Raw genomic sequence first — 26,879 nt, 5'->3', positions numbered from 1 at the left:
CTGCATACTGTATCTAGTTACGGTACTAAGGAGACTAAGCTACGGAGTAGAACCTGATTCTAGTCCCATATGTCATGTACTGGCTGTGTGACTGCAGGACAACTAACCTCTCGAAGCCTCTGATAGCTCATCTGTAAAATGGAAAATAAAAGTCTCCATTTACCCCCCCTTTACAGGGCTATGAAGATGATTAAAAGAAGTCATGCAAAAAGGCTAGCAGGGTGCCTGGAAATTAGAAGATACATGATAAATGTTACTTGTTATTATATTTCAGAATTCTTTGTTCTGATGATAAAGGAAATGTTAATGATATTAAACTCTTTCATTATGCTTTCCTTCAGCTAGGTTGTTTAGGGTTAATAGATCTTATGTAGGATTACGGGAAAATGTGTTTGTCCTTGATATCCAGAAATGACAGTGGTGATAGTTAACCTTTATGAGGCTTCCTAGGTGAGCCATTATATGTGGATTCTCAGTTAATCCACAAAACAACTGTAGGAGGTAGGTACTATTATTATCCTCATTTTATAGATGAGAAAGCTGAATCCCAGAGTACAGCAGTCAGTCCCCTTTATCTGCAGGGGATACATTCCAAGACTTCCAGTGGACGCCTGAAACCATCGATAGTACTGAACCCTACATATATACTATGTTTTTTTATATACATACATACCTATGCTACAATTTATAAATTAGGCACAGGAAGAGATTAACAATAATAACGAGTAATAAAATAAAACAATTGTAACAATATAGTGTAATGAAAGTTATGTGAATGGCTTTGGGGTCATTATTAAGTAAAATAAGGGTTACTTGAACACAAGCGCTGTGATACCATGACAGTCGATCTGATAACTAAGATGGCTACCAAGTGACTGATGGGTGGGTAGCGTATGTAGCATGGATATGCAGGACAAAGGGATGATTCATATCCTGGGTGGGATGGAGCAAGATGGCGTGAGATTTCATCAGGATACTCAGAATGGCACTCAATTTATGTTTGGTTCTAGAATGTTCCTTTAAATATTTTCAGATTGCAGTTGACCATGAAGGTAATTGAAACTGTGGAGGGCAAAACGAGATGAGGAGGGTACTATTGCATAAGAAATTTGTCCAAAATTATATAGCCAGTAAGAGGTAAAACTAGGATCCAGACCAAAGCAGGGTGATCCCAGCTGGAGATCGTGGTTCTTACCCACAAGTCTGTGGGGGTGTTGCCTGTGACCTTTTGCACAAGACCATGGGGTGTTGCAAAGACTAGACAACTGACACATCTTAAATTTAAAAATGGACAGTGGGTTAAAAAACGAATCCAGAAACCTCACCATGTCAAACTCTGTAACTGCACAACGTTAGAACAGCTGATCATTTGAAAGAAGGAATAAATTGTTCTATATTGAAACATTAGCCTGACTCCTTTAGCAAAATATTATATTTGCATGGATCAGAATCATTAAGAAGGGGCTATTTTCATGGAAGACCCTTCATTCTTTTTGAGCGATATTAGAGATTGTTGACTGATAAAGTAATTTTTTTTGATTCCTTAAGTTCCTGGCTTCTCCTGGCATTATGTTTACACTGCCTTCATAGCACATAAAAATAGGCTTGAATGAACCTACTTTGAAAATAATACCAAGTTTTTTGTGTTTTCAATTTTGACCCATAATTCTATTATTTTTATAATAAACCTTTATTTTAATAATACCAAGTCCATGAGAAAGGAAAATTGGTGTGATTTTGTCAAGCAACATTTTTGCAAATTTTGAAAAGGACAAAAGGAAGGGCAGATGTGGGCTTAAAACAAATAGCTTAATTAATTGTCATTTTTCCCAAGCCAGGTGGTTTGTTATTAGCTACAACTGAAATTCACTTCTTGCCTCAAAAACAATCCACGTTGCCCTGCACAAAATGGTGTCTTCCAGCTTGCTTCTCCTTCCTTCCCAATAATCTACCTCTTTCTCTCTTGACTCTACTTTCCTAGTTCTTTCTTCGAAGTTTGTTCTGTTTCTGGAACTTCCATCTCCTATCTCAATCTCAAATCCTCTCCCTCCTTTTCTCAAGTTCAACATTAGAAATGGTAAAGCCATTGGTGCCCCAAGTCTTGCGAGAGCTAGAGATAGCTGAGAAGGATCTGTTAGTAAAACCTGGAGAAAAAAATAAAACAGAAACCCTCACTCTCACCTCCAGGTAGCATTAGTGAGTACAAAGGACTCTAACAGTGTGATTCTAAGACATGGTTCTAGACGATACACTGAAGACACTCACGGTGTGTCTTTGCCCTGTGGGTATTTGCCCAGTTATTTATTCCACACAGACAATGTCTTTTTGAAGGGATCGCTTTGGTATTATAAGTTTGGGAAAACATGAGCACTATTAAAAGTAGGCAAATGGAGGCAACTCTGTAAACACAAAATGTCACTGCATACCCAGCACTAGAGGCAGCAGGTAACACGTGAGGGCAGATGAGACTTGAGTGGATTCTGAAAAGTTATGATAATTCTCCCATTTCTTTTTCCACCTTGCCCCACTTGGTGTATAATTTCTCCCACTAGCTTATTATTATGGATTACTCAGATGGTGCCAAAAAGTATATGTATCTATACTTCTTAAGTCTTAAAAATCTACAAAATCTTTGGTCCAGCAATTCTACTTCTGCAGGTTGAGAAGTAATTATACCAGTGTGAAAGTCTATGTATGGTCAGGGCAGAGGTTTAATGTTAGAGGAAAATTAGAAACAAAGTGTCCGTCATTTTTAGTAAAATAGCTTACAACTTCATACAACATAATATTGTGCAACCCTTAAAATAATGATGTAAGGGACACTAACAAAGAAAATGTTCATGGCATATTGCTAAGTGAAAAATAAGTTTGTAATTATGCGTAGTGAGTCCATTAAAAAGTGTGGGTAAATATTTGATATGTCTTTGTAGACACATTTTTGTGCAATTTATTAAAATGTCCCAGGATTTCAAAATTTGAAACATAAATACAAGAATGCAAATGGATGGTGGGATTACATGATTTCTTTTTTACTCTTTGCTTACTACAAATAGAATATTATTTACAAAGAGAATTTTATTCTCTTATTTACAAAGAGAATGTATCGTTTATGATTTGTGTTAATAAAAGGCTAATAAATATACATTTAAAAATAGCATTATGTAAATAACAGGGTCTGTCTGAGAAGGGATGGAAGGTTGATTTTCAGCCTTTTCTGGTTCTTTCAATGGTCACATCTATGGTAGCTGGTTCCTTAGATGGAAGGCATCGTACATATTATATGCAGAGCAGGTGTGTTTCAAATGGTGTAAAGGGTGAGAGATGAAGAGGGCATTTCCTAGGCATCAGGGGCTGGCCTACAGTTCAGAGTCAGGAAGGTGCCTGGGACAGGCCATAAAGTAGAACAAGAATTGTAAAAATCAAACTTCACCCACTATAAAAGTTTTCCCAGGGCTAGCTGTGAGGGAAGATGTGTGTATGTCTTAGTCTCCTTCTAATCTTTCCTGTCAAGCAATGATGGACCGTAGAGGAGAGCCAAAATCCTCTCTTAATTTTCTATGTTGTATTACAGCAATGTTATATTTTATTTACTAGCAGCATGTTTTATTGACTTCAACCCATAAAATTGCTTTGCATATTCACTTAACCTGACAAATACTTTTTACAAGCTTGTGAAGAGAGTTGTGCCCTTGAGATGTTTAGGAAGGGATGTAACACCCAAGTCTTTCATCATTTGTACTTGGGCTCTTACCAGAGATGCAATTTGGAATGCAAAGACCAGAAAATAAGGTGTAAGGCTATATCCAAACTTCTAAGACTATGTGATGAGGCTGAGTTCTAATGCCAAGTTTTTTCCTTGTCTCTCTCCCAGGCACCTAGCACCATTTTTAATAGATACTTACTAAATGTCTTATGTTTTTATAACCTCTTATAATTTTGAGAGCACTGCCATAGATGTTATACTATTTGCTCTTTCTGACACGCCTGAGTTAAAAAAAAATACCATCAGCCCCATTTTTTTAGGGGAGGAAACTGAAGCTCCCTAGGGGTCTAATGGAATGTGAGTGCAGGGGTGAGATTATAATCCACATTCTGTGATTCCTGGTGCCCAGGTCCTTATGCTGCAGGCTCATTTCCAGATCCTTCATCAAATCCTGTTCTTGCCAGATATTACCCCACAATCTGGATCTAGATTGTCTGACTCCCAGGGCTGCTGTGGATATCATAGAGCTAAATTATACGAATGTACTTTTTAAGCAATAAAGCTATGCAAAGGTAGTTACTGTTGAAACGCTTTCTGTGTTAAATGCAAATGTTCTGCCCTTTTGAAACCATCATTAATCACTGATGCTTTAATGTGGATCATTTGTTGAATTTTCCAAAGTCATAACTAACCCAGAATATTTAGATTGGGAGGAGAAGGGGTGTTGGGGAGGAAAACCCATGGCACTTGGGAACAAGCTGGTAAGAACAGATATAGCAGGGAGCAATATGGGAGTCCCAGCTGCCAGAGAAGGAAAACACTAAGTACAGTAAGCCCTCACTTAATGTTGATAGGTCCTTGGGACTTTGGCAAAACAACATATATCAAAACAACTTTTGCCATGGGCTAATTGTTATAAAACTAGAATTAAGTTTCTGAGGCATCTCATCAGCATTATAATGAAATGACATTGAATGAAAGGGCATTATTTGAGGACCTGCTGTAATTCAAAGGCATTATTATTTGAAGTGGGAGGCTAAGAAAAAGGAACAATTTTTTATAGTTTCTAAGACGAGAACTGCCTGGGTAAGTCTGCAGGGGGAGAACCTAAGGTCTAAGTGATTAGGTAATTTGCCAAAGATTAGTGGTACAAGTGGTCATGCCACTCTTTTAAAATATCCCTCCACGCACACACTATTCCATGATTGCATGATTCTGTTTTGTTTAAATGCAGAATGGCTCTTAAGCCTATGCCTTGCCATGGTATCATACTGTTTCCTTTGTTTTAATTTTAGAAAAAGGTATTAGTCTCCTTTTTAGTGCCTAAGGACTAGTGCAGAGGGAAGATCAGTTGAATCCTTGGCGATGAAGAATGCTGCATTGCTTCAGAGCCTCAGTTTGGACTTCCTAGTTAGAGGATGGCCTCATCTGTGAGAACAGTGTTTTGTATTCTGAATATTGCTTGACACTAATACTCTGTAGACTCAACTCAGGTATAGCCGTTGTATCAGACAGGGCTTAATTGTTGTTCTTAGAACAAGAATACCTGACACAGCAGAAGTCATTGATGTCAGGTTTGTCCCTTTTCTTCCTCATTGTGAAACTCCGGAAGCACAGATGGAAGGGCGGTCGCATCTGGAACCACTTGTATTGCAGCCTCACTCTGAGTGCTGACTCCCTCTGAGCAGCCCAAGCTAAGGGCCTCTAGTTTGGCAAGTGGGTTAGTTTAGGGGTTTGGGTTTGCCATATTTCAGCCATCTGAAGCAACACCATGCACAGAATCCTGCAGAGAAGGACATTTTCACGATTCTTTTGCACATTTATGGTTATTTGTTGGTTTGCAGCTATAATCCAGGAATGAAAAGGTATAATTAGTCCTCTGCTAGGCCCATTTGTGGACCCCAGTGGGTTCATTTTAGTTGAGAACTACAGCAAGTCCAGCTTGTTGTCTTGAGCCACGATTTTTTACAGTGATAACCTAATACTAGCTTGTAATTTATGGAGGACCACATCACACAGCCCCCTGGGTTCCAGAGGGCGTGGGTTGATGTATGTGTGTGTGTGTGTGTGTGTGGGGGCACCAATACAACACAATTTCCTGATTGTAAATAATAGAACCAAAATATGTTATTCTTCTCTTTGTGCACAAAATACGGGATTTACAGGTGCTGAGCTCAACAAAGGTTATTCAATGTCGTCACCAATAGATTTAGCATTTCTGAACCATGTGCCAGAAAAGGTGGCTGAATAATGTTAAGGCATTTTATAATCTAAATCCTTTTCTGGAATAAAGCAGAGTATAAACAAGTAATATATAGCTTATGTTTCGTTCTTGGGAAAAGGCAGGATGTGAGGTCTGTGTGCTGAGAAGTCATGACGGCATTCCAGCTGGCATGGACATAAATGCCAAGCGCCATGATTTCATGTCTATAATGTGCACTATCCCCAGCAGATATTGCAATTCTTTTAGAGTCACATGTAAAATTTGCCTTTTAAATGGAGTTAGCATTTTTATTTGTCTTTTCTAAAAATACCAATGGGTCTTAAATTCATTTTGTTCCTCACGTGGTGCCCATGACATTGCAATTAAATTAGGCTTTTTTTATAGCCCACATTTTTTTTTTTCTTTTGAATTAAGTAACCATGTTTCATTCTTTGTGCAGGGCAATCGTGCACATGACCTCTGTTCAATGGGCCTTAGTCTCTGCTCTCTTCCTAATGGTTCCCATGGATTTGTGTTGATCCTGGAGCCAACAACCAGCCACTACAGGGTGACACGTGGGGGCCAAACTGAACGTACGAGAGTCGTCTCCTTAGTACTGGGTTATGATCAACTGACGGAATTGGTCAAGGACATGTAGCATTTATATATCATTAAACACTGGGTGTTACCCCAAGATTCCCAGGGCCATTGTACAATATTTCCCCCCAGCAATTCCTACTATGTGAGCCAAGGTTACTGTTGGGGGGAGAATAGTGGGATTGTTTTAAAAGGTGTACAAATCCACATATGCATAAAGTGATGAATACCGAAAATATCTCACTTGTAGTTTGCAAACGTCTATAGAGATTTTGTAATGAATACAATCAAAATTGATTTAAAATCTTACAAAATCCATGGTAAATCCCTAACATTATGTATTATTAGAGTAAGTACAATTACTATCATGTGGAGAATCCATGACATTTGTATATTAAAATTGGTCTTTGTGAAAAAGTGAGAAAAGACGAACCTGTAGAGTCAGAAAGTACATTAGTGGGTACCTGGGGCTAAAGGTGAGGTGGGGATTACCTGTTAGTAGCCAAGAGGGATCTTATTGGGGTGATGAAATGTTCTAATACTGGATTAGGTTGTAATAGTGCTGCAACACACTACCATTACTAAAAAACAAAAACAAAAAGATCACTGAGTTGTAGTCTTCAAATGTGTTAGTTTTATGATGAGTAAGTTATACCTCAAAAAAGTTGAGAAAAATGCAGGCTCAGGCCTGAATTTGAAAGAAGAAACCAAAACAGTGGTCCCTGAAATTTTCCATTTTAATTACCAAATTTTAAATGTGAGAAGGGAGAAATGATAGTCATGACCTGGACCTTTACAAGTCACTTGTTAGAGACCCACACCGTGGTTAATCCCCACGGAGCAAATAGGCCTAACACATTCACTACACTTGATGCTGGCTCCCTTTGGAATACATCTTGACATTGAAAAGAAGGGGAAATTTACATTCATTCACTTCACGCATAATACCAACTCTCCAAACACAACACACACACACACACACACACACACACACACACACACACACACACACACGTACACATGATGTTTCTGCCAAATGTCCTTATTTGGCTGACTTAGAAGGCCCTGACAGAGACAAGGAGGAAATATTTTAAGCTCCCCTTCTCTCACACTCTTTTGTGGGATGGAGAGCAGGTAGCTGATGTGGGAATTGGGGCACTAATGCTATGACTCTACAGAGTTTCATGACACATGCTGAGGACTCCTGTTCCCCAGACCACCTCCTGGTAGACAGACATCATGGTTATCATCCTGGTCCCTCTCCAGCCTTGCGCTCAATGCCAGGTACCCAGGTAGTATGGCCCATTGAGAAAATAAATCAAGGTGTATAACTGCCAACAAAAAGCCTTAGAAGTATTGAAAACAAGCTCATCTATTGAGCAGACAGAATAAAGGATGGAAATCGTTTCAAAATGGATCTTTCCCAGGTTTTTACAAAATACTTTGGGCCTGCTGTATACTGTCTATACCCCGCTGTTTTTTTTGTTGTTGTTGTTTGTTTGTTTGTTTTTTAAACTTTAGGATAACAGGCAGTTCTTATACCATTTATGGAGCAAACCTGTGAAATCTGTGTCTAGCTTTTCTTTGTTTCACTCTGTCCTTGTAAATTTTTGCTTTTGTAGGCTTCCTTCAACTCTAATGCTATCACGTACTCATGGGAAAGTGTGCTGGAGCATTGTACCTCCAGACAGCTCCTCACTGGTGTGAGGTTAAGGTAAGGTCCCTGGGAAAACCATGTAAGTGGTTAGGGCTGTCTGGTGCTGCCCCTCTGGCCACATCGCTAGGTGGCTTTGTCTCCTGGCCTGACTACAGATCACGGGGCCCATGTCCCGCAATCCTGACATTTCTTGATGGCAAAAACAAAAACAAAAACTGAATGCTTAGTAGAGTATCTGGGGGAACTGACACGGCAGCCACTGGGAAATCGTGGCTCAGCGTAAAGCAATTCTGTTTTCATTTCCATTTAAATTGATGTGAAATGTTAATCATCCAATTATATATATATACACACAGTGGAGCAATGGCATTTCCTCTTCAACCTGTGTTTTCTGAGTTGAAATGTCAGTGTTCAGAGGATAAAGCTCATAGAGAGTCAGTGAAATTGCAGGAAAAAGGAACACATTTGGAGATGTCCACATCACCAGAATTTTTAACATAGGATAATAATGAAGACAGTCTGAGAATTTTCTTGGTTCTCTCTCTCTCTTTCCCTCTCTCTCTCTCTCACTCTCTCAATTGCTACAAGATACCTGAGCTAAATACCCCAGAAGGCCTAAACCCATATATCAGTACATTGAAGTGGAAGGGGAAAGAAATGTAACACTTTTTTTGAGTGGCAACTATATTCCAGGCCCTGTGCTGAGTACTTTATAAAGGTGCTTTCCTGTGAAATCCTCACTACAAATCTGTGACATAGATTTTCATGTCCCCATTAATCAGGTTAAAGAACTAAATCTGAGAGGAGTTAGGCAATTTGCCTCTGGGGTGTCATGTATCTAGTAAGTGGGGTAGGGGTAGGGGGTTGAACTTAGGTCTACCTCAGTCTAAAGCTCACGTTCTTTATACTATCTTGTGCATATTCATTAACACATCAGGAGACTTGACGTCATCCAAATGACAGCATGAGGTGAGCCTCTGTAAAGCTCCCCAGGAATTTACAACTAATCGAACAATAATAACTCCACAAAGGACACCCTGCATAGCAGACAGGCAAGACGAAGAGGCCCACTACTGAATTCACCTAAAGATGGGCAAATCGTGCGAGCAGGGGAGGAGGGAAGAGAGAAGTGCGGAGACAGAGCCGAGCGGGGGTAGGACGCAGACCTAACTCAGTGCTCTGAGCTCACTGCTTCCCGGAACTACTGCAGCTGCGGGAGAGGGAAGAACTCAGACTGCTAGGGCTCCGCTTATGGCCCACAGGGCTGAGGGGGCAGCATATAACACGGCTGAATCCAACGCTCATGGCAGAGACCTTGGAGCAAAGACTGAGGGAAGAAGGCTGAAAACGGTGGTTTAAGCCCTCACTGCTGAGCAGAGAACGGAGCCTTAGGCACTGAGACTAGCCGCCCCCTCCCTTCCCTCCCAGAGCTTGCCCTGCCCCCACCTGCCTGGTGCTAGAAGCAGAACAGTAGCAGTGTCAGATCAAAAGAACAGAATATTTGCTGTTCTGAGAACTGTGGTCCACAGACACAGATTCGCAGCCCAACTAGCTCTGGCAAAGGGGAGGGAGCTGTGGAAGCAGGACCGGCTGTGGTGGTGGTCGCTACCATTGCTCTGGGCCACCTCTCACAACTCACCCCACCCCTGGCCCCACCTATCTGGGCGGATCCCTGCAGGAGTAAACAGAACTGCTGAAACATACGGGCTCTGAATCGGGTGCAGGAAGAGCTTTGGAACTTCAAAAGCTCTCCGCATACCCACCGGGACACTGCCCCCTGTGACCTAGACTACCTATTAATAGAGGAGAAGCCCGTCTCCCAGGGAATCCCCCCATTGTGTGAGAAGCTGGAATAGTACAGAGAAAACATAGTACTACCTTGTGAGAGAGAAAAAAAGGCTGCAGTCAGAGAGAAAATAAAACATTCTACCAACAAGTACTGGAAAACAAAAGAAAGACCTCTTCCTATCAACCTGTTGCAGAAGCCACTCCTGTAGGTGTCTAGGAAGAGAAATAATAAATCAGTAATTGCCATGAATAACCAAGGCAACAAGACAGCTCAGAAAGAAAGTGAAAAGTCTCCAGAAAAGGAACTTAAAGATATGGAAATATGTGACTTAAATGACAGAGAATTCAACATTGCAGTTCTGAAAAACTCAACGAGATGCCAGAAAACACAGAAAGGCAGTTTAATGAACTCAGAAACACAATAAAAGAACAACATAGCATTTTACGAAAGAGATTGAAATCTTAAAAAAGAACCAAATAGAATTTCTGGAGATTAAGAACTCAAAAGAAGAAATTAAGAATGAAATAACCAGCTTAGGTAGTAGAATTGACCAGATGGAGGAAAGAATCAGTGACATCGAAGATAGAAACCTAGAAATTACACAGATGGAAGAAGAAAGAGACTTGAGACTTAAAAGAAATGAAAGAACTCTACAAGAGCTTTCTGATTCCATCAGAAAGAGCAATATAAGAATAATGGGCATACCAGAAGGAGAAGAAAGAAGGGAACAGAGAATATATTCAAACAAATTGTCGATGAGAACTTCCCAAACTTGTGGACAGAACTGGATCCTTGAATCCAAGAAGCAAATAGAACACCTAATTACCTCAATCCCAACAGGCCTTCTCCAAAGCACATTGTATTGAAGCTGTCTAAAATCAACGACAAAGAAAGAATCCTCAAGGCAGCCAGGGAAAAGAAGACGGTAACCTACAAAGGAAAGCCTGATCTGCACTACAAGAAATACTAAAGGAGGCTATTCGACCACCAACAGGGACAATTTGTGGCAACCAAAACATAAAAAGGGGGAGAGAAAAGGCCTGAACCGGAATATGGGAATGGAGAAAGTAAGCGTGCTGAAGAAAATGGAATACTCTAAATATCAAACTTTCTTTTACATAAACTTAAGAGTAACCACTAAAAAAAAAAAATCCAGAACTGAAATATGTACTGTAATAAAAGAAGAAACAGAGGGAAACATCATAGAATACCACCACACAGAAATAATAGACGACAACAAAAACGCAAAGAAACAATGGAGACACAGCCTTACCAGAAAACTAAAGATAGAATGACAGGAAATTCTCACATATCAATAATCACCCTAAATGTAAATGGATTGAACTCACCAATAAAAAGGCACAGAGTAGCAGATTGGATCACAGAACTAAATCCAACCATATGCTGTCTCCAAGAGACACATATCAGCTACAAGGACAAGCATAGACTCAAAGTGAAAGGGTGGAAATTGACACTCCAAGCAAATGGCATCCAGAGAAAATCAGGTGTAGCCGTAATGATATCAGATGAAACAGACTTCAGGGTGAAAAAGATAACAAGAGACAAAGATGGACACTTCATAATGGTAAAGGGGACTATACAACAAGAAGACATAACAGTCATCAATATTTATGCCCCCAATTAGGGAGCACCGAAATATATCAAGCAACTACTAACAGAACTAAAGGGAGAAATTGACCAAAACACAATTATACTAGGAGACTTAAATACATCATTGACAGTTATGGATAGATCATCCAAACAGAAAATAAATAACGAAATAGCAGCCCTAAAGGACACATTAGATGAAATGGACATAATTGACATATATAGAGCACTTCATCCTAAAACATCAGACTATACATTCTTTTCTAGTGTACATGGAACATTCTCAAGGATAGACCATATATTGGGACATAAAATCAGTCTCAACAAATTTAATAAGATTGAAATCATACCATGCATATTCTCTGATCACAAGGCTTTGAAATTGGGTATCAACTGCAAAAAGAAAGCAGAAAAAAACACAAATACATGGAGATTAAACAACATACTTTTAAAGAACAACTGGGTCAAAGAAGAAATGAGAGGAGAGATCAAAAGATACATAGAAACAAATGACAATGAAAACACTTCCTACCAAAATTTTTGGGATGCAGTGAAAGCAGTTTTAAGGGAAATGTATATCATTACAGGCCTATCTCAAGAAACAAGAAAAATCCCAAATAAATAACCTCATGTTACACCTTAAAGAACTAGAAAAGAAGAACAAATGAAACACAAGGTCAGCAGAAGAAAGGAAATAACAAAAATCAGAGCAGAACTAAATGAAATGGAGAACAAAAAGACAATAGAAAAAATTAATGTGACAAAGAGCTGGTTTGAAAAGATTAACAAAATTGACAAACCTTTGGCTAGAGTCACTAAGATAAAAAGAGAGGAGACACTAATTAACAAAATCAGAAATGAAAAAGGGGAAGTTATCACGGACACCACAGAAATACAAAGGATCATCCAAGAATACTAGGAAGGACTATATGCCATCAAATTCAATAACCTAGAAGAAATGGACAAGTTCTTAGAAACATATAGCCTTCCAAGGCTGAACCATGAAGAACTGGAAAATCTAAACAGACCGATCACCAGTAACGAAATTGAATCAGTCATCCAAAACCTTCCCAAAAGCAAAAGTCCGGGACCCGATGGCTTCACTAGTGAATTCTACCAAGCCTTCAAAGAGGATCTAATATCAATCCTGCTCAAACTCTTCCAAAAAATTGAAGACGAGACAGTACTCCCTAACTCATTTTATGAGGCCAACATTACCCTGATACCAAAACCTGGTAAGGACAACACAAAAAAAGAAAACTACAGACCAATATCTCTGATGAATACCGATGCAAAAATCCTAAACAAAATTCTAGCAAATCGTTGCAACAATGCATTAAAAAGATTATTCATCACGACCAAGTGGGGTTCATCCCAGGGGCACAAGGATGGTTCAACATCCGCAAATCCATCAATGTGATACATCACATAAACAAAATAAAGGACAAAAATCAGATGATTATATCAATTGATGCAGGAAAGGCATTTGACAAGATACGACATCCGTTTATGATTAAAACACTTAATAAAATAGGTATAGAAGGAAAATACCTTAACATAATAAAGGCCATATATAACAAGCACTCAGCTAATCTCATAATTAATGGAGAAAAACTGAAGCCCTTTGCTCTACGATCAGGAACAAGACAGGGCTGTCCCCTATAACCTCTGCTTTTCAACATAGTGTTGGAAGTCCTTGCCAGAGCAATCAGGCAAGAGAAAGAAATAAAAGGCATCCAAATTGGGAATGAAGAAGTTAAATTGTCACTCTTTGCAGATGACATGATACTGTATATAGAAAACCCTAAAGACTCCACCAAAAAACTATTAGAAACATTCAACGAATACAGTAAAGTTGCTGGCTACAAAATCAACGTACAAAAGTCCATTGCATTCCTATATACTAACAATGAAATCTCAGAAAAAGAAATACAAAAAACAATTCCTTTTGCAATTGTAGCAAAAAGAATAAAATACCTAGGAATAAATTTAACCAAGGATGTGAAGGACCTATATGCTGAAAAATAAAGAAATTGAAGAAGACGCAAAGAAATGGAAAGACATTCCATGCCCATGGATTTGAAGAATCAACATAGTTAAAATGGCCATATTACCCAAAGCAATATACAGATTTAATGCAACCCCATCAAAACCCCAATGGCATTTTTAAAGAAATAGAACAAAAAATCATCATATTTGTTTGGAACCACAAAAGACCCTGAGTAGCCAAAGCAATCTTAAGAAAAAAGAACAATGCTGGAGGTATCACACTCCCTGACTTTAGCTTGTACTACAGGGCTACAATAATCAAAACAGCATGGTATTGGCAGAAAAACAGACACATAGACCAATGGAATAGAATTGAGAACCCAGAAATAAAATCACATAAAATGGACAGATAATTTTTGACAAAGAAGCTAAAAACATACAATGGAGGAAAGACAGCCTCTTCAATAAATGGTGCTGGGAGAATTGGATAACGACGTGCAAAAGAATGAAACTGGACTGCTATTTGTCACCATGTACCAAAATTAATTCAAAATGGATCAAAGACTTAAGCATAAGACCTGACACAATAAACTGCATAGAAGAAAACATAGGTACTAAACTTGTGGACCTTGGGTTCAAAGAGCATTTTATGAATTTGACTCCAAAGGCAATGGAAGTAAAAGCTAAAATAAACGAATGGGACTATATGAAACATAAAAGCTTCTGCACAGCAAAAGAAACCATCAACAAAATAAAGAGGCAACCAACTGAATGGGAGAAGATTTTTGCAAACAGTGCCTCCAATAAGGGGCTAATATCCAAAATATACAAGGAACTCATGCAACTCAACAACAAAAATACAAACAACCCAATTGAAAAATGGGCAGAGGACCTGAAGAGACATTTCTCCAAAGAGGACATACAAATGGCAAATAGACATATGAAAAAATGCTCAACATCATTAATCATCAGAGAAATGCAAATCAAAACCACAATGAGATATCACCTCACCCCAGTCAGAATGGCTATCATCAATAAGACAAATAGTAGCAAGTGTTGGAGAGGCTGTGGAGAAAAAGGAACCCTCATACACTGTTGGTGGGAATGCAGACTGGTGCAGCCGGTATGGAAGGCAGTGTGGAGGTTCCTCAAAAAATTACAAATAGAATTGCCATATGACCCAGCAATCCCTCTCCTGGGTTTCTACCCAAAAAATCTGAAAACATTTATACATAAAGACAAGTGTGCTCCAATGTTCATTGCAGCTTTGTTTATGGTGGCCAAGACATGGAAACGACCAAAATATCCTTCGATAGATGAATGGATAAAGAAGTTGTGGTATATATACACAATGGAATACTATTCAGCGGTAAGAAAAGATGATATAGGAACATTTGTGACAACATGGATGGATCTTGAGAGTGTAATGCTGAGCAAAATAAGTCAGACAGAAAAAGCAGAGAACCATATGATTTCACTGATATGCGGTATATACACCAAAACCAACAAAAGAACAAGAGAAACAAATGAGAAACAAAAACTCATAGACACGGACAATAGTTTAGTGGTTACCAGAGGGTAAGGGGGGAGGGGAGTGGGAGATGAGGGTAAAGAGGATCAAATACATGGTGATGGAAGGAGAAGTGACTCTGGGTGGTGAAGACACAATGGGATTTATAGATGATGTAATACAGAATTTTACACCTGAAATCTATGTAATTTTACTAACAATTGTCACCCCAATAAATTTAAAATAAATAAAAAAAACCAAACCAAAACAAAACAAGAAAACACTAAGAGAAGATTTTGTGTAACTTTTCTGAGATGGAGGCTTTAACCAGTTAATCCAACTGTCAGTTCAGCAATGAGAACACGAATCTGTCTGAAGGGGGATGAGAGGAGAGCAAATGCTGGAATCCATCTGATTTCCTGCTGCTCTCCAGAAAAGAGTGTTTGTTTTGGGTGGGGTGCTGCTGTGTTCCCTTTGGAGCCCATCTCAGTGGTTAAGGAAAGAGTAGACTGCTTGTGTGCAGTGACAATTCCTCGGACAATAACCTCCAAGAATGACTCCCAGACTCCTGCTTCTTTTGTTCAGAGACCTAAAAGATTGGAACATGATTTCCAAAGGTTCCAGTAAATCATTACCGAACATGCCTGCTGGCATGGTGTCCCCAGAATTCCCTTCCTGGGACCCCCTGACCCTAGGGCCTGGGTAGCCATGTATCAAAGGCCCCTTTGGTCTAGGCCCCGAATGACCAAATCTCCTTTCATGGTCACGTCCATTAGCTGCACATGGCTGTGCTGGAGAGGATTACTTGACCTTCTATTTTTTGCCAATCAGGTCAGAGCTGGACATGTTTAAAAGAGTTTCTAGTTGTCTTAGTGTTTAACATTTTACATATAGGAAATGCTAAGAGTTTAAGGGTATAGAAATAGGTCTTTATTCATTTCTGAATTTTTAAAAGATTTTTTTGAGGGGGAAGAGGAACAGGACTTTATTGGGGAATAGTGTGTACTTCCAGGACTTTTTTCAAAGTCAAGTTGTTGTCCCTTCAGTCTTAGTTGTGGAGGGCACAGCTCAGCTCCAGGTCCAGTTGCCGTTGCTAGTTGCACGGGGCGCTTCCCACCATCCCTTGCGGGAGTCGAACCAGCAACCTTGTGGTTGAGAGGACACACTCCAACCAACGGAGCCATCCGGGAGCTCAGTGGCAGCTCAGCTCAAGGTGCTGTGTTCAATCTCAGTTGCAGGGGGCGGAGCCCACCATCTCCTGTGGGACTTGGGGAGTTGAACTGGCAACCTTGTGGTTGGGAGCCCACTGGCCCATGTGGGAATTGAACCGGCAGCCTTTGGAGTTAAGAGCACGGAGCTCCAACCGCCTGAGCCACTGGGCCAGACCATTTCTGAATTTTTTTAAGTCATGGACTTTATTAGCTGTTTTTCATGCCAAAGGGACTAATGATAGTGTCTGACCTGGAGCTTGAATATAATCCCACTACTGCATGCTTTAAAAGTGGAAAATACTAAAATTGAGGCAAAGAGAACAATGAACAATTTCTAAAAAAAAAAAAAAAAAAAAAACACCTGGAAGATGTATGGAAAAGACTGTATGTATGCAATGCTTATTTCAAAAATAAATCCAAGGTGGAATGATTTAACTAGAGTGGTTAAGTACTAGATTGTCAGGAAGATAATACGAAATCCAAAATTTACCTTGTTTATAGTAAAGTGGACTAAATGTGGGCAGAGCATGTGTTCTGTATGAGCCTTAACGTCCTCATGTAACTGGGGATACTGGTGCACAATCTCCTATATGCTATAAAGTGGTCTTTAGACGGGCCACTACATACATCCACGGATGTGGTACCCCGTATGTCTCCAGGGGTATCATTTAGATTATGGTGACCCCTTGAGATTGTACTATATAACCTACTCAACCATCCAAGTTACTTTAGAAAATAAAGTTACAGTGAGAAATAAAGTAGCAGGACGTAATCTATTGTAATGTACTTGTTACAGAAGTATACTATAGAATATCTTAGTTTTCGGAATAATTAGAAGTCAGGAAATTAAAAAGTGAAAAACTTAAACCATCAATAGCTAACAATTTTTTTGTTGCAAAGCCAAATAGTGTTTTCTAGCACACTCACAAAAAGACAGTCTCATTTTCAAAAAAAGAATCTACAGGATAAAAAGCAATAAATGTTTGGAGGGGCAAAATCACTTCACATCACTTAATGATATAACCTAAATAAGATAATGGATAATGGATATATAGTGCTTATGCTGTGGCATACAGTGGAGCTCTGTGGTGCATGTTAAAGGGTTCTTTCTCTACTCACAAAACTTTTCCTATTCATTCTCATTTTGTCATGGTTTCTATTCCTTTTTGACCTTTGGAGAGTTAATCTCAGTGTAAATAATGATAATTCTTTCCTGTATTTTATACCAATTGTCAGTTGACAAAGTGCTCTGTGACCCATCTTACTAATCCTCTCATTGACTCTATTTAAATGGCCATCTATTATTCTGCCTAGTCTACAGGCAAGAAAACCAAGGCGCAGGGAGGAAAGCAGTGGATTCCAGCCACACAGTGAATCGTAGTTAGAAGTCCGGTTTCTTGAATTTAATTCTAAAGCTCTTGTCACTGTACCCTCTTGGCGCATATTCATAAACGCCACACTAAGAGAACAAAGTGAATAGCTAGTGTAACTAGTTGTATATCAAATTCTTCCTATGGTATTCAGAATTCTGGAAGTGATGTAATTTAAAAATGACATGCATTTTCTCTAAAACAAAATTTTATTTTTACAAAAGTTTCTATATACAAAATGGGAAAAAAAAACCCCATCCCTATAATTGTCTATTTCCTTTCCATTCATGCATTAAAATCTCTAGAGTGAAATAATTCCTACTTGACAGAATTCAAAAGATATTCAAAACATTCCAAGCGAACAGAAAATCTGACAACACCACAGGCTAAGGGACGGCTTTGAATACCCAATTTTTAAACTCTTTTGGCTCTGGGAGTAAACAATTGGTAAAGGGAAGTGAAAGGGGGGTATAGGCTGTTTTCAGAACAAGCTCAATCAAGATGTATGGAGAAAGACCAAAGTAGGACCAAATGAGGTAAAAATATTTCCCATTCATCATCGTCTAAGAGGTTTCTGTGCAATTAAGGAAGGACTCTTACTTCTATTTGAATCCAATAGAAGCAAGAAATGAAAGGAAAATTCACATTTGGAATATGGTATAGAAGTGGGAATATCTTGACCCCACAGGCCCAGGTTTTACCCAAGTAAATGAAATAATTGTTAGCTAAAAGAATGTGACGTTATAGGTGGTCTTTAGTACAAAAAAGGCTGAGTTCCAAATGTTCCTTCTTATATATATATTTTTTTGCTCTTGAATTTTGAAAGTGTTACTCCATAGAAGCAATATGATATAACGTAGTTATGAACCCATGCCAGGCCATTTCAAAATGTCTATTTAGCACTCCACAGAGTATCCCTAAAGTTTTAAAAGTACTGGCCTGAGTTCTGGATCTTGGAGGCAGGGATTATGGCAGAGAAAAGAATGAAGGCAAAAAAAAAAATAAAATAATACTATCTTATTACTCATCACAGTTCCCACCAGAGCAAAAATTATGCAAAAGGAAAAATGTTTTGTTCTGAGATTCTTAGTGCTCTTAAGTTACCTTTGTCCCATCTTACCTTAATAACCTACTCAGATGCATTCTATTTCTCAAAAATAAGCCACGCTATAGAAGCATCTACTGTTTCTCAGTCATAACTTGACTTCTTTGCTACCTCTAGAAGGTGTTAGGAAGAGAGCAGTCTAACTGAAACAACTCGTACTAATGTATACATGACTGATTTGTACATTCATTTATATACACAACACATGCATACATACACACCAACACATACACACACAATTTCATTACTTATACGTGTGTTAACTAGGCATCATTTTAGGAACCAGGGATATAATAGAGAAAAGAAAGCCACATTTCTGTTCCCATGAGGCTTACATGTCTGTTAGGAGAGTTAGATCATAATAACATTCAATAATAAATAAACTAAAAACATCCAGAAAGTAATAAATACGGAAAATAGGTTGTTATTTTATAATACAGAAGAGCTGGATGAGTACTTCACTGTGTGTGGTTAAGGAAAGGTCGCTTGGAAGAAGTGACATTTAAGATGAGATAGAATTAAGACAAAGAGCCAGTTGTGTGTAAATGAAGGTGAAGAATTGTAGAAAAGCTAGTGCAACCCTGAGAAAGGAATGAACTTGGTGCATGGAGGACAGTGAAAAGGCCAGTGGGCAAGGAGGAAAACAGAATGGAAAGACAGTGGGGGGCCAAGTCACGCAGGTCTTTGTCAGCCAGAGTGGTGCCTTTTAAAGTTTATCCTAAGTGAAGCAGGAAGTCGTTGGAAGACTGTAAGCAGAAATGTGGTCTGATTATATCTAAAACTGCCTCTAGCAGAAGCGTGAAGTCAGGAGGCTACTGAGTCTGAGTAGGGGTCTAGACCAAGGAGGGTGGTGACAGAGAAATAAGTGGGTTTGATCAAGATACGTTTGAGGAAAGATCTGCAGGGATTATAAATGGATTGACTGTGGGGGTGAGGAAAAAGGAATCAAGGACACCTGGGTGGATGATGAGACTGTTTTCCTGAGAAAGGCAAAATCTAGAAAGAATAGGTTTGGTTGAAAAATAAGGCACTTAGGAAGTGGAAATTAACAGTTCTATTTTGGACATGGTAACTTTGAGCTGCAAATTACACATCTAGCATCGATACAGGGAAGGCAGTTGGTATGTGAATCTAGAGCTCAGGGGCAAGTGGAGGCTGGAGATATACATCTGCCAGTCATTGGCATATTAATAACATTTAAGCCACGGAGACTGGTGTGATGGCTCAGGGAGTGAGCGTGGCCCGAGAAGAGAAGAGACCTGGAGACCAGGCTCTGGTTCACTCCAGCCGTAATCCACATTTCATATGACAGAACAAAAAATGTAATTGTATGGCTGCCATGCTTTTCAGAATGGTTTATTATTTATTAATACAAGAGCTGCACAGAAGTGGAAAGAGACTGTTCAAGAGGCTCCCTCTTCGGCTGACAGGCAGCCCTGTAAAAGGTGATTTGGAAAAAGAAGGCCCTTCGTCTTACTAACTTGAATGGGTCTCTAAGTTCTTATGCAAACTTCAGGTTGAGAGAGAGAAAGCCCTTCCCTGCCAGTAGATGCTAATGAACACTTGGTACCAGTTGGTATGAGGAGGAAGCTGTGTCTCACCTGGAAAGTCAAAAAGCTCTTTTCCCCGGAGATTTTGAATAATATAGTAAAACACACCTCCAATGAGATATGTAGCTAGTTAATCCTGCTTGAGGCAGGGAAAGTTTTCAATGCCCATCAGGCCATCACAAGCCACGAATCTAACAGTCTCACCTAGAAAGAGGCAGCAGTACATCAGACATTAGCCAGGAGCCCTTCTTCTTTAGGACACGTGTCAAGACACAGGCCTGGAGAAAAAGCGGGGCGCCAGGACCACTGCCAGATTAACGGTAGGCTACAAATGAAGAGGAGTTTTCCTTATTCTTCTTCAGCCTATAGCAACTGGGTTTTGTCATCTGGGAACAATAGCTTTCTTTCTTTTTTTTTTTTTTTTTAAGTCAGGAGATTTTAAAATAAAGCACTGTTCGGAATCATCAGGGTTGGAGAATAAAGTGAGAAATATTCATTCAGCATCTTGTTCAATTTGCACAGCTGTTTTTAGGGAAAAAAAGTCTGTTTACATAGATATGATTTTCTGAGATTACCTGTGAATATATTGTTTGGGGAGCATGCTGCACAGTTAATATTGCAGCAAATTACAGGAATTCTCCCAATAACAGAGCAAAGAAATCTCTATCCCGATGGGAAGAATTTATAGCAGTGTAGGGAAACCATTTTGACAACTAATGATTCTGTTGTATTCTCCCCAATAGGGTTTCTTACTTCTTGATGCCTCTCCCTGGGAATTAAGCTGGTTTTAAGTGGCAGAACAAATGAGTCCTCCAAACAGAAAGTTTTACTGTAATCCACATTTCATGTTACAGAAAAAACATTGTTTTAAATTGTATGGCTGCACACTATTCAAAAACACTTATTAATACAAGAGATGCACAGGGCCATTTCGGAAGATTATTATATAGAAAGAAGAGCCAATTTTGAGGTATTGAGATGAGAAGTTGGGAAATTTAAGAACAATGTTTTTTTTTTTTTTTTTTTTAACAAGGATTTGATGTAGGAAAAGCATTTTCTTTTGATCCGTTTGAAAGCAAGTGATGCATTTGCTAGAACCGATTGCTGACTTTCCAGAAAGGCAGGCTGATTTTGAGTAACTGTCATGAGAGACCTAATTTCATCTTCATTACCATAACTTGCACAGATTCTCCTCAAGGATTAAACCCATGGCCAACAGTGTGTGCTAACTTGGGCACCATTTGATACAGTGATTTAAGCCTTCGGCAAAGTGGACCGCAAAACATTTTCTTATAATAGACATAGATATAGCAATAGATAACCATGGTATTCAGTTCCTTTGGTTGTATACTGGGGGTGCCAATAAAATGTATACACATTTTAAGAGAGATTATCTATGTTCAAGCAGTAGTTTGCCATAATCAGAAGTATCTTGACGCTGATGATAACCACCTTGAGCACCCCTTGTAATTGCACACGTCAAACGTGACTTGTATTAATCTTTTGTTATCAGTATACATTGAGTATTACAATTTTAATACAGTTTTTTTCCTTTCTTAAAATGTGTATACATTTTTTTGGGCACCCTCTGTATATGTTTTCTAAACAAAGCAACTTAAAATATGAATTTTTTAAAAGGAATTCTTTTTTCTTTTTTTAAAATTTTATTGGAGAATATTGGGGAATAGTGTGTTTCTCCAGGGCCCATCAGCTCCAAGTTGCCTTCAATCTAGTTGTGGAGGGTGCAGCTCAGCTCCAAGTCCAGTTGCCATTTTCAATCTTTAGTTGCAGGGTGCACAGCCCACCATCCCATAAGGGAATTAAACCGGCAACCTTGTTGTTGAGAGCTCACGCTCTAACCAACTGAGCCATCCGGCCGCCCCCAAATATGAATATTTTAAGTTTTATCTCCTGTTTGGTAAATTTATGATAATTTTTGGAAAAAAAATCAAAATAAAGACCAAATGTGGAACTGCTGGAACAGAGCTGGGGTTGACGGGGAGCCTGCTTTCCTCTGAGGATGAGTAGTCAACTGGAAGACTTTGCATAACCTTGCTAACTAAGGCGGGAATACTCTTACTCCCTAAATCTCCTGGCTCCTCTGTCAGCTCAGGTGGGCACCAAAACCATGCCAGGCCACTTGATCAGGACTCCCAAGTGGTTGATCAGTTGGACAGCACCCCGTGCTCTGGCTGCCCAGTATAAGTACGGACACTTCATTCCTGGTCTCCCTGGTCATTTCATCCGATGTGTTCAGATTTGTGCTGGTCAGATCCTCAGCTGTTCAACATAAGTAATAACTACAAAAGCTGCTATTTGATTGAGTTCCTTCCATGTCCGAGATGCCGTACTAGATGCATCATTTATAGGTATTTTTCTTCAGTAAGTATATTACAAATAGAGAAACTGAGGCTCAGATGGGTTAAAAGTAACATATCCATCATCACCGAGATGATAAATATCTCAGCGGAGAAGAACTAGTAGATTCCAGTGAAGAGATAGATATATATGATTTCAACTGTACTTTTTTTCAGACTCAAGCCCAGAAGCCAGGGTTGCCCATTATGGCAAGTGTTAGTAGAAATCACAGAGTTTGTATCAGTGGCAAGTGTGGAACGTGCAAAGTGAGTGGCACCACAGCAGGGCTGTCACTCCCAAGTCCCGCCATTCCCCAGACCCACTGTGATGCTTGTCCTTGACCTGTTACTTGGTAGAGAATGAGAATCTTGTTGCTCAAAGTGAAGGCTGTACATCTGTCAAGCTGTCAAGTAGTGCTGGGGAATAGGTCCCGGATGTCAGTTACAATAAGCTCTCATGGTCACCAGGACCACCTGAGAGCTCTAGGTCTCCCGATTCCACAGGTTGGGGATAGGTCTCAGGCATTTGCATTTTTTACGCAAGCTCCCAGGTAATTTTGATGCCCACTGAAGTTGGAAAATTACTGCTGTCAATGTCATATTTGGGAGTATGATGTCTTAGTCAGAAATCTGAGCAACTATAATGAGCTACAGTTGTAGGCTGGCAGAAAAATTAAGCTTATAGGAATGCATGAAGGGACGTCCATGCAATGCACACTTAGCCTGCTCACTTTTGAGATAACTTTTCCTGTCCTGATCAATGCCTGCTTCTTGTTCTTTACTCCCGTTAATACTTGGGTCAGGAGAATATTGTTGCAGGTTTTCAGCATTTATCTTAGTTACCTAACGAATACAGTTTCATAAAAATCATCCAAACTTTACTAAATACATAAAAGACAAAAAATTTGTTCTTGAAGATGATTCTGTAATTGTCTTTTGTGTTTTTGAAAGTGCTAATTGTGATGAGATGCTGATCTATCCATCTGTCCATCAAATCAGTCTGCTCTCTCCATGCAGGCCATGCAGTTCCCTCTGGGAACGCTTTCCCGTCATCATGATGATACTGATCAACTTTCTAACCTTGAAAAATGCCCTGACAGTGTTCTGACAGAGTCATCATGTGTATCTTTGGGGCTCTCGTCTCTCATAGGCCTGGTTTGTTATCACAATTCTTGAAGTTGTTAGGCAAGCAAAGGTGATAAGGCAAATAAGGGGAATCATATATAAATGTATTCTTTACCTGGTACTGAAGTTCCAAGTGCGACGAACACTACTGCAGTCACAGAATCTTTCAGGCCAATGGTGCAGCCGAAGTGGGAAGCCAAGTCTCCGATGAAAGCTGTCAGTACGCCAATCATGAGGATGGAGACAATGAAACACGCCCATCCATTCCAGTATTCTGTCGGGGGGACGAAGGCAAAGAGGACCTTCCAGAACACAGTCAGAAAGTGCATCACGTAATCGAAACAGGAGGGCAGCTTCTCCTCCCCACATTCGTCATCATCATCATCTTCCCCTGGAGAGAAAAGAATGAAGCACATTTCATCACAACCCATGCTATCCGGGTCTCTCTCTCTCCCAGTCTCTGCTTCCCAGACCTGTCATTACTCCCCTCTGAGTGACCAGGAGGCCGTTAGAGATGGGTGAATCTTAGGTTTTCCAGGAGTCAATCATAATGAAACAATTATTAAAATTCTGACATACCCTCTTTCTGTGGCTCATGGGTGAATGGCAAAAACTTAACCTTCCACTCAGTTTTGGTTAGATGCAATCAACATACGCCCTTTCCACTCTCATATCACCTCCAGTGAGATTTATCACCTCAGAGAAATGAAAAGAATTTTTTCCAAAGGCTGGGAAGCCCTGTGCCAGGCTCAGAAAAAAAAGCCTCTTTTAAAGAAAGTGAACTGTGACAGAGTTCTTCTGCCAGGGTTCTTTTCTTCCAGCTTTGAGTCCAGCTCTGGACATTCATGGTTCTACAATCAAGTATAGGACAATGTTTGCACAGGGCCTCCAAGAGCGGTTCCAGACCCTGCCTGTTTCTCTAGCTTTATCTCCTGTAACTACTTCACATGCAAACTTCATCTTAGCCACATGGAATGATGTGCATTTTTTTTCAAACCACATGTACTTTCTCCTACTTTTGTCCTTTAGAACTAAAAGTATTTGGCATGTCCCCCAATCCCTCCCTCCTTATCCTTCCCCACTTGTCCTTTCAAGGTCACTTCCTTTATGAAGTCTTCTCTGAACCCCTCTCGCCCTCCAGCCAGTGCTGGGAACTCCTCCTGAGAACTTCCATAGCCCCCAACACTTGTCAAACTAGATTAGGGGTTCTCAAAGTAGCAGCATCACCAGCGAGCTTGTCAGAAATGCAAATTCCTGACCCCACTCAATCAGAAACTAAAGGAGTGGGGGAGGGTGGGAGATGGCACAGCAATCTGTGTTTGAACCAGCCTTCTACGTGATTCTCATGCATGAGCAGTATGACAACCAGTCTCTAGATTGTGCCTGTCCACTTTGCCTCTCTTCCCAGGTAACTGTGAGCCCTTCAAGGGCATGGATTTGTTCACTGTCCCTCGTGTTTGGTCCCATCTCCACCATGTGGCATAAGCTGGTTAAATGCTTGTTAAATGAATGGATACATGCATTAATTCCTACTGACTTTATATAACTACTTAATTACATGATATATACACACATATCATAATTTTGCCAAGTGCATTATACTGTCAATGAAGAAAAAAATGCATAAAGCTTACTATTTAAAGGAAATCAATACCACTATTCTCAAATGGAGACTTCATTTCTAATGTGATACAATCCCCATTCACATATTTTAAAATTGGGATATTGAATGTCAGCTCTTCCTGAAGTGATAGCAAATAGACATCTGTGTTTTGTGGGCATTTTGGAAAAACCTCCTTGGGGACTTTGTTCACCACCCCCAACTCCCCAACCTTGTCACCAAGGATCTACTTTCTTTCATTTAATGAATGCAGCTGGCAGCAGGTGAAGCTGTCACACTTTCCAGCTGACTGCTTGACCCGAGATTGTCAACACAGCACAAATGCAAATGCATGTGCTCTTCATGAGATACTCCGTGGGGAGGCCATCTGGTGCAGATGACGATGGGGACTCTGAAAGCAGAGGAACTCTGAGGGAAATGCGCCTCTCACAAAACATGAAGAGAGGAATGTCTGGACTTGTCACCTGTCATCTTACAAGAAGACAGAAGAGGCAACGGCCCACTCTTCAAGGAGCACCTGGTCAGGATTATTATGTGAACCAACTTGGGGGCATCTGTGGAGAAAGCATCCTCACTTTTGAGGCTTTGGAAGGTCTCCAATCAACTGTTAGGAGGAAACCCCCAGTGGACGAATGGATCACCTTGGGAGACTAAATAGACAGGAAACTCGAGTCAGGTCAGCTGATTCAAAAGGATGTGACTCACTGGAATGAACAAGCACTGTTGACTATGTTAAAATAATTAAACAAGGAGGCTATGAGGCCGAGATGGCGCTAATGCCTTGGTAACCTATGTACGCAAATCAAAACCTAAGCCAGAGTCAATTCCCGTAAATATACTTGTATCTGAGAAAATGAAATTTAAGAAAATACAAACACAAACCACCACCGAGGCTTTCCCAAATAAGGAAACTGCTTAAGCTATAGCCAATGAAATCATTTCCTTGCTTTGCTTCTGCATCTGCTCTGTAAATCTTTCCCCTAACCTCCGTTGGCAGAGCGCTTCTAATCACTTTTGGTTTGACTCTGCCCAATCTGAATCTGTGTTAGCTCAAATAAACTCTTGAAAAGTTTAATGTGCCTCAGTTTATTTTTTAACAACCGTTTCCTGCAGCACTCATGCTGTATGGCTATTACATATTTCTACGATTACCCTTGCCTGAAAGAAAAAGGTGCTTTTATGTAAAAGCACACGTTATGGACCGAATTCTATCTCCACCAAATTCATATGTTGAAGCCCTACTAAGCCCCACCCAGCACCTCAGAATGCGACTGTATTTGAACCCATGGCATTTAAAGAGGTGATTCAGTTAAAAATGAAGCTATTAGGATGGACTGTAGTCCAATCTGACTGGTATTCCTATAAGAAGAGGAAACTGGGACCCAGACAGAGACAGAAGGGATGTGCACACAAAGACGGAAGACCCTGTGAAGACACTACGTGAAGATGGCCCCTTCCTTCTCCCAAGTCAAGGAGAGAAGCCT

At 39.9% G+C, this 26,879-nt stretch overlaps 1 protein-coding gene across 11 annotated transcripts in view; it reads right to left on the bottom strand.

The window, feature by feature from the left end:
- Positions 1 to 26,879, bottom strand: part of SLC8A1 (solute carrier family 8 member A1) — a 376,061-nt gene that overhangs the window by 14,982 nt on the left and 334,200 nt on the right. For all 11 annotated transcript variants that reach the window (XM_074331917.2, XM_074331918.2, XM_074331920.2 and 8 more), the window contains one exon: positions 23,890 to 24,165. In XM_074331917.2, coding sequence (XP_074188018.1) covers positions 23,890 to 24,165 — 276 coding nt within the window. The remainder of the gene's footprint in view (positions 1 to 23,889; positions 24,166 to 26,879) is intronic.

Source organism: Rhinolophus sinicus, chromosome 2 (genome assembly GCF_057876585.1).
Source record: "Rhinolophus sinicus isolate RSI-liver-muscle chromosome 2, RSI-T2T, whole genome shotgun sequence".
Taxonomy (NCBI): domain Eukaryota; kingdom Metazoa; phylum Chordata; class Mammalia; order Chiroptera; family Rhinolophidae; genus Rhinolophus; species Rhinolophus sinicus.
The sequence above is the reverse complement of the archived record's forward strand: the minus strand, read 5'-3'. Positions and strand labels throughout refer to the sequence as shown.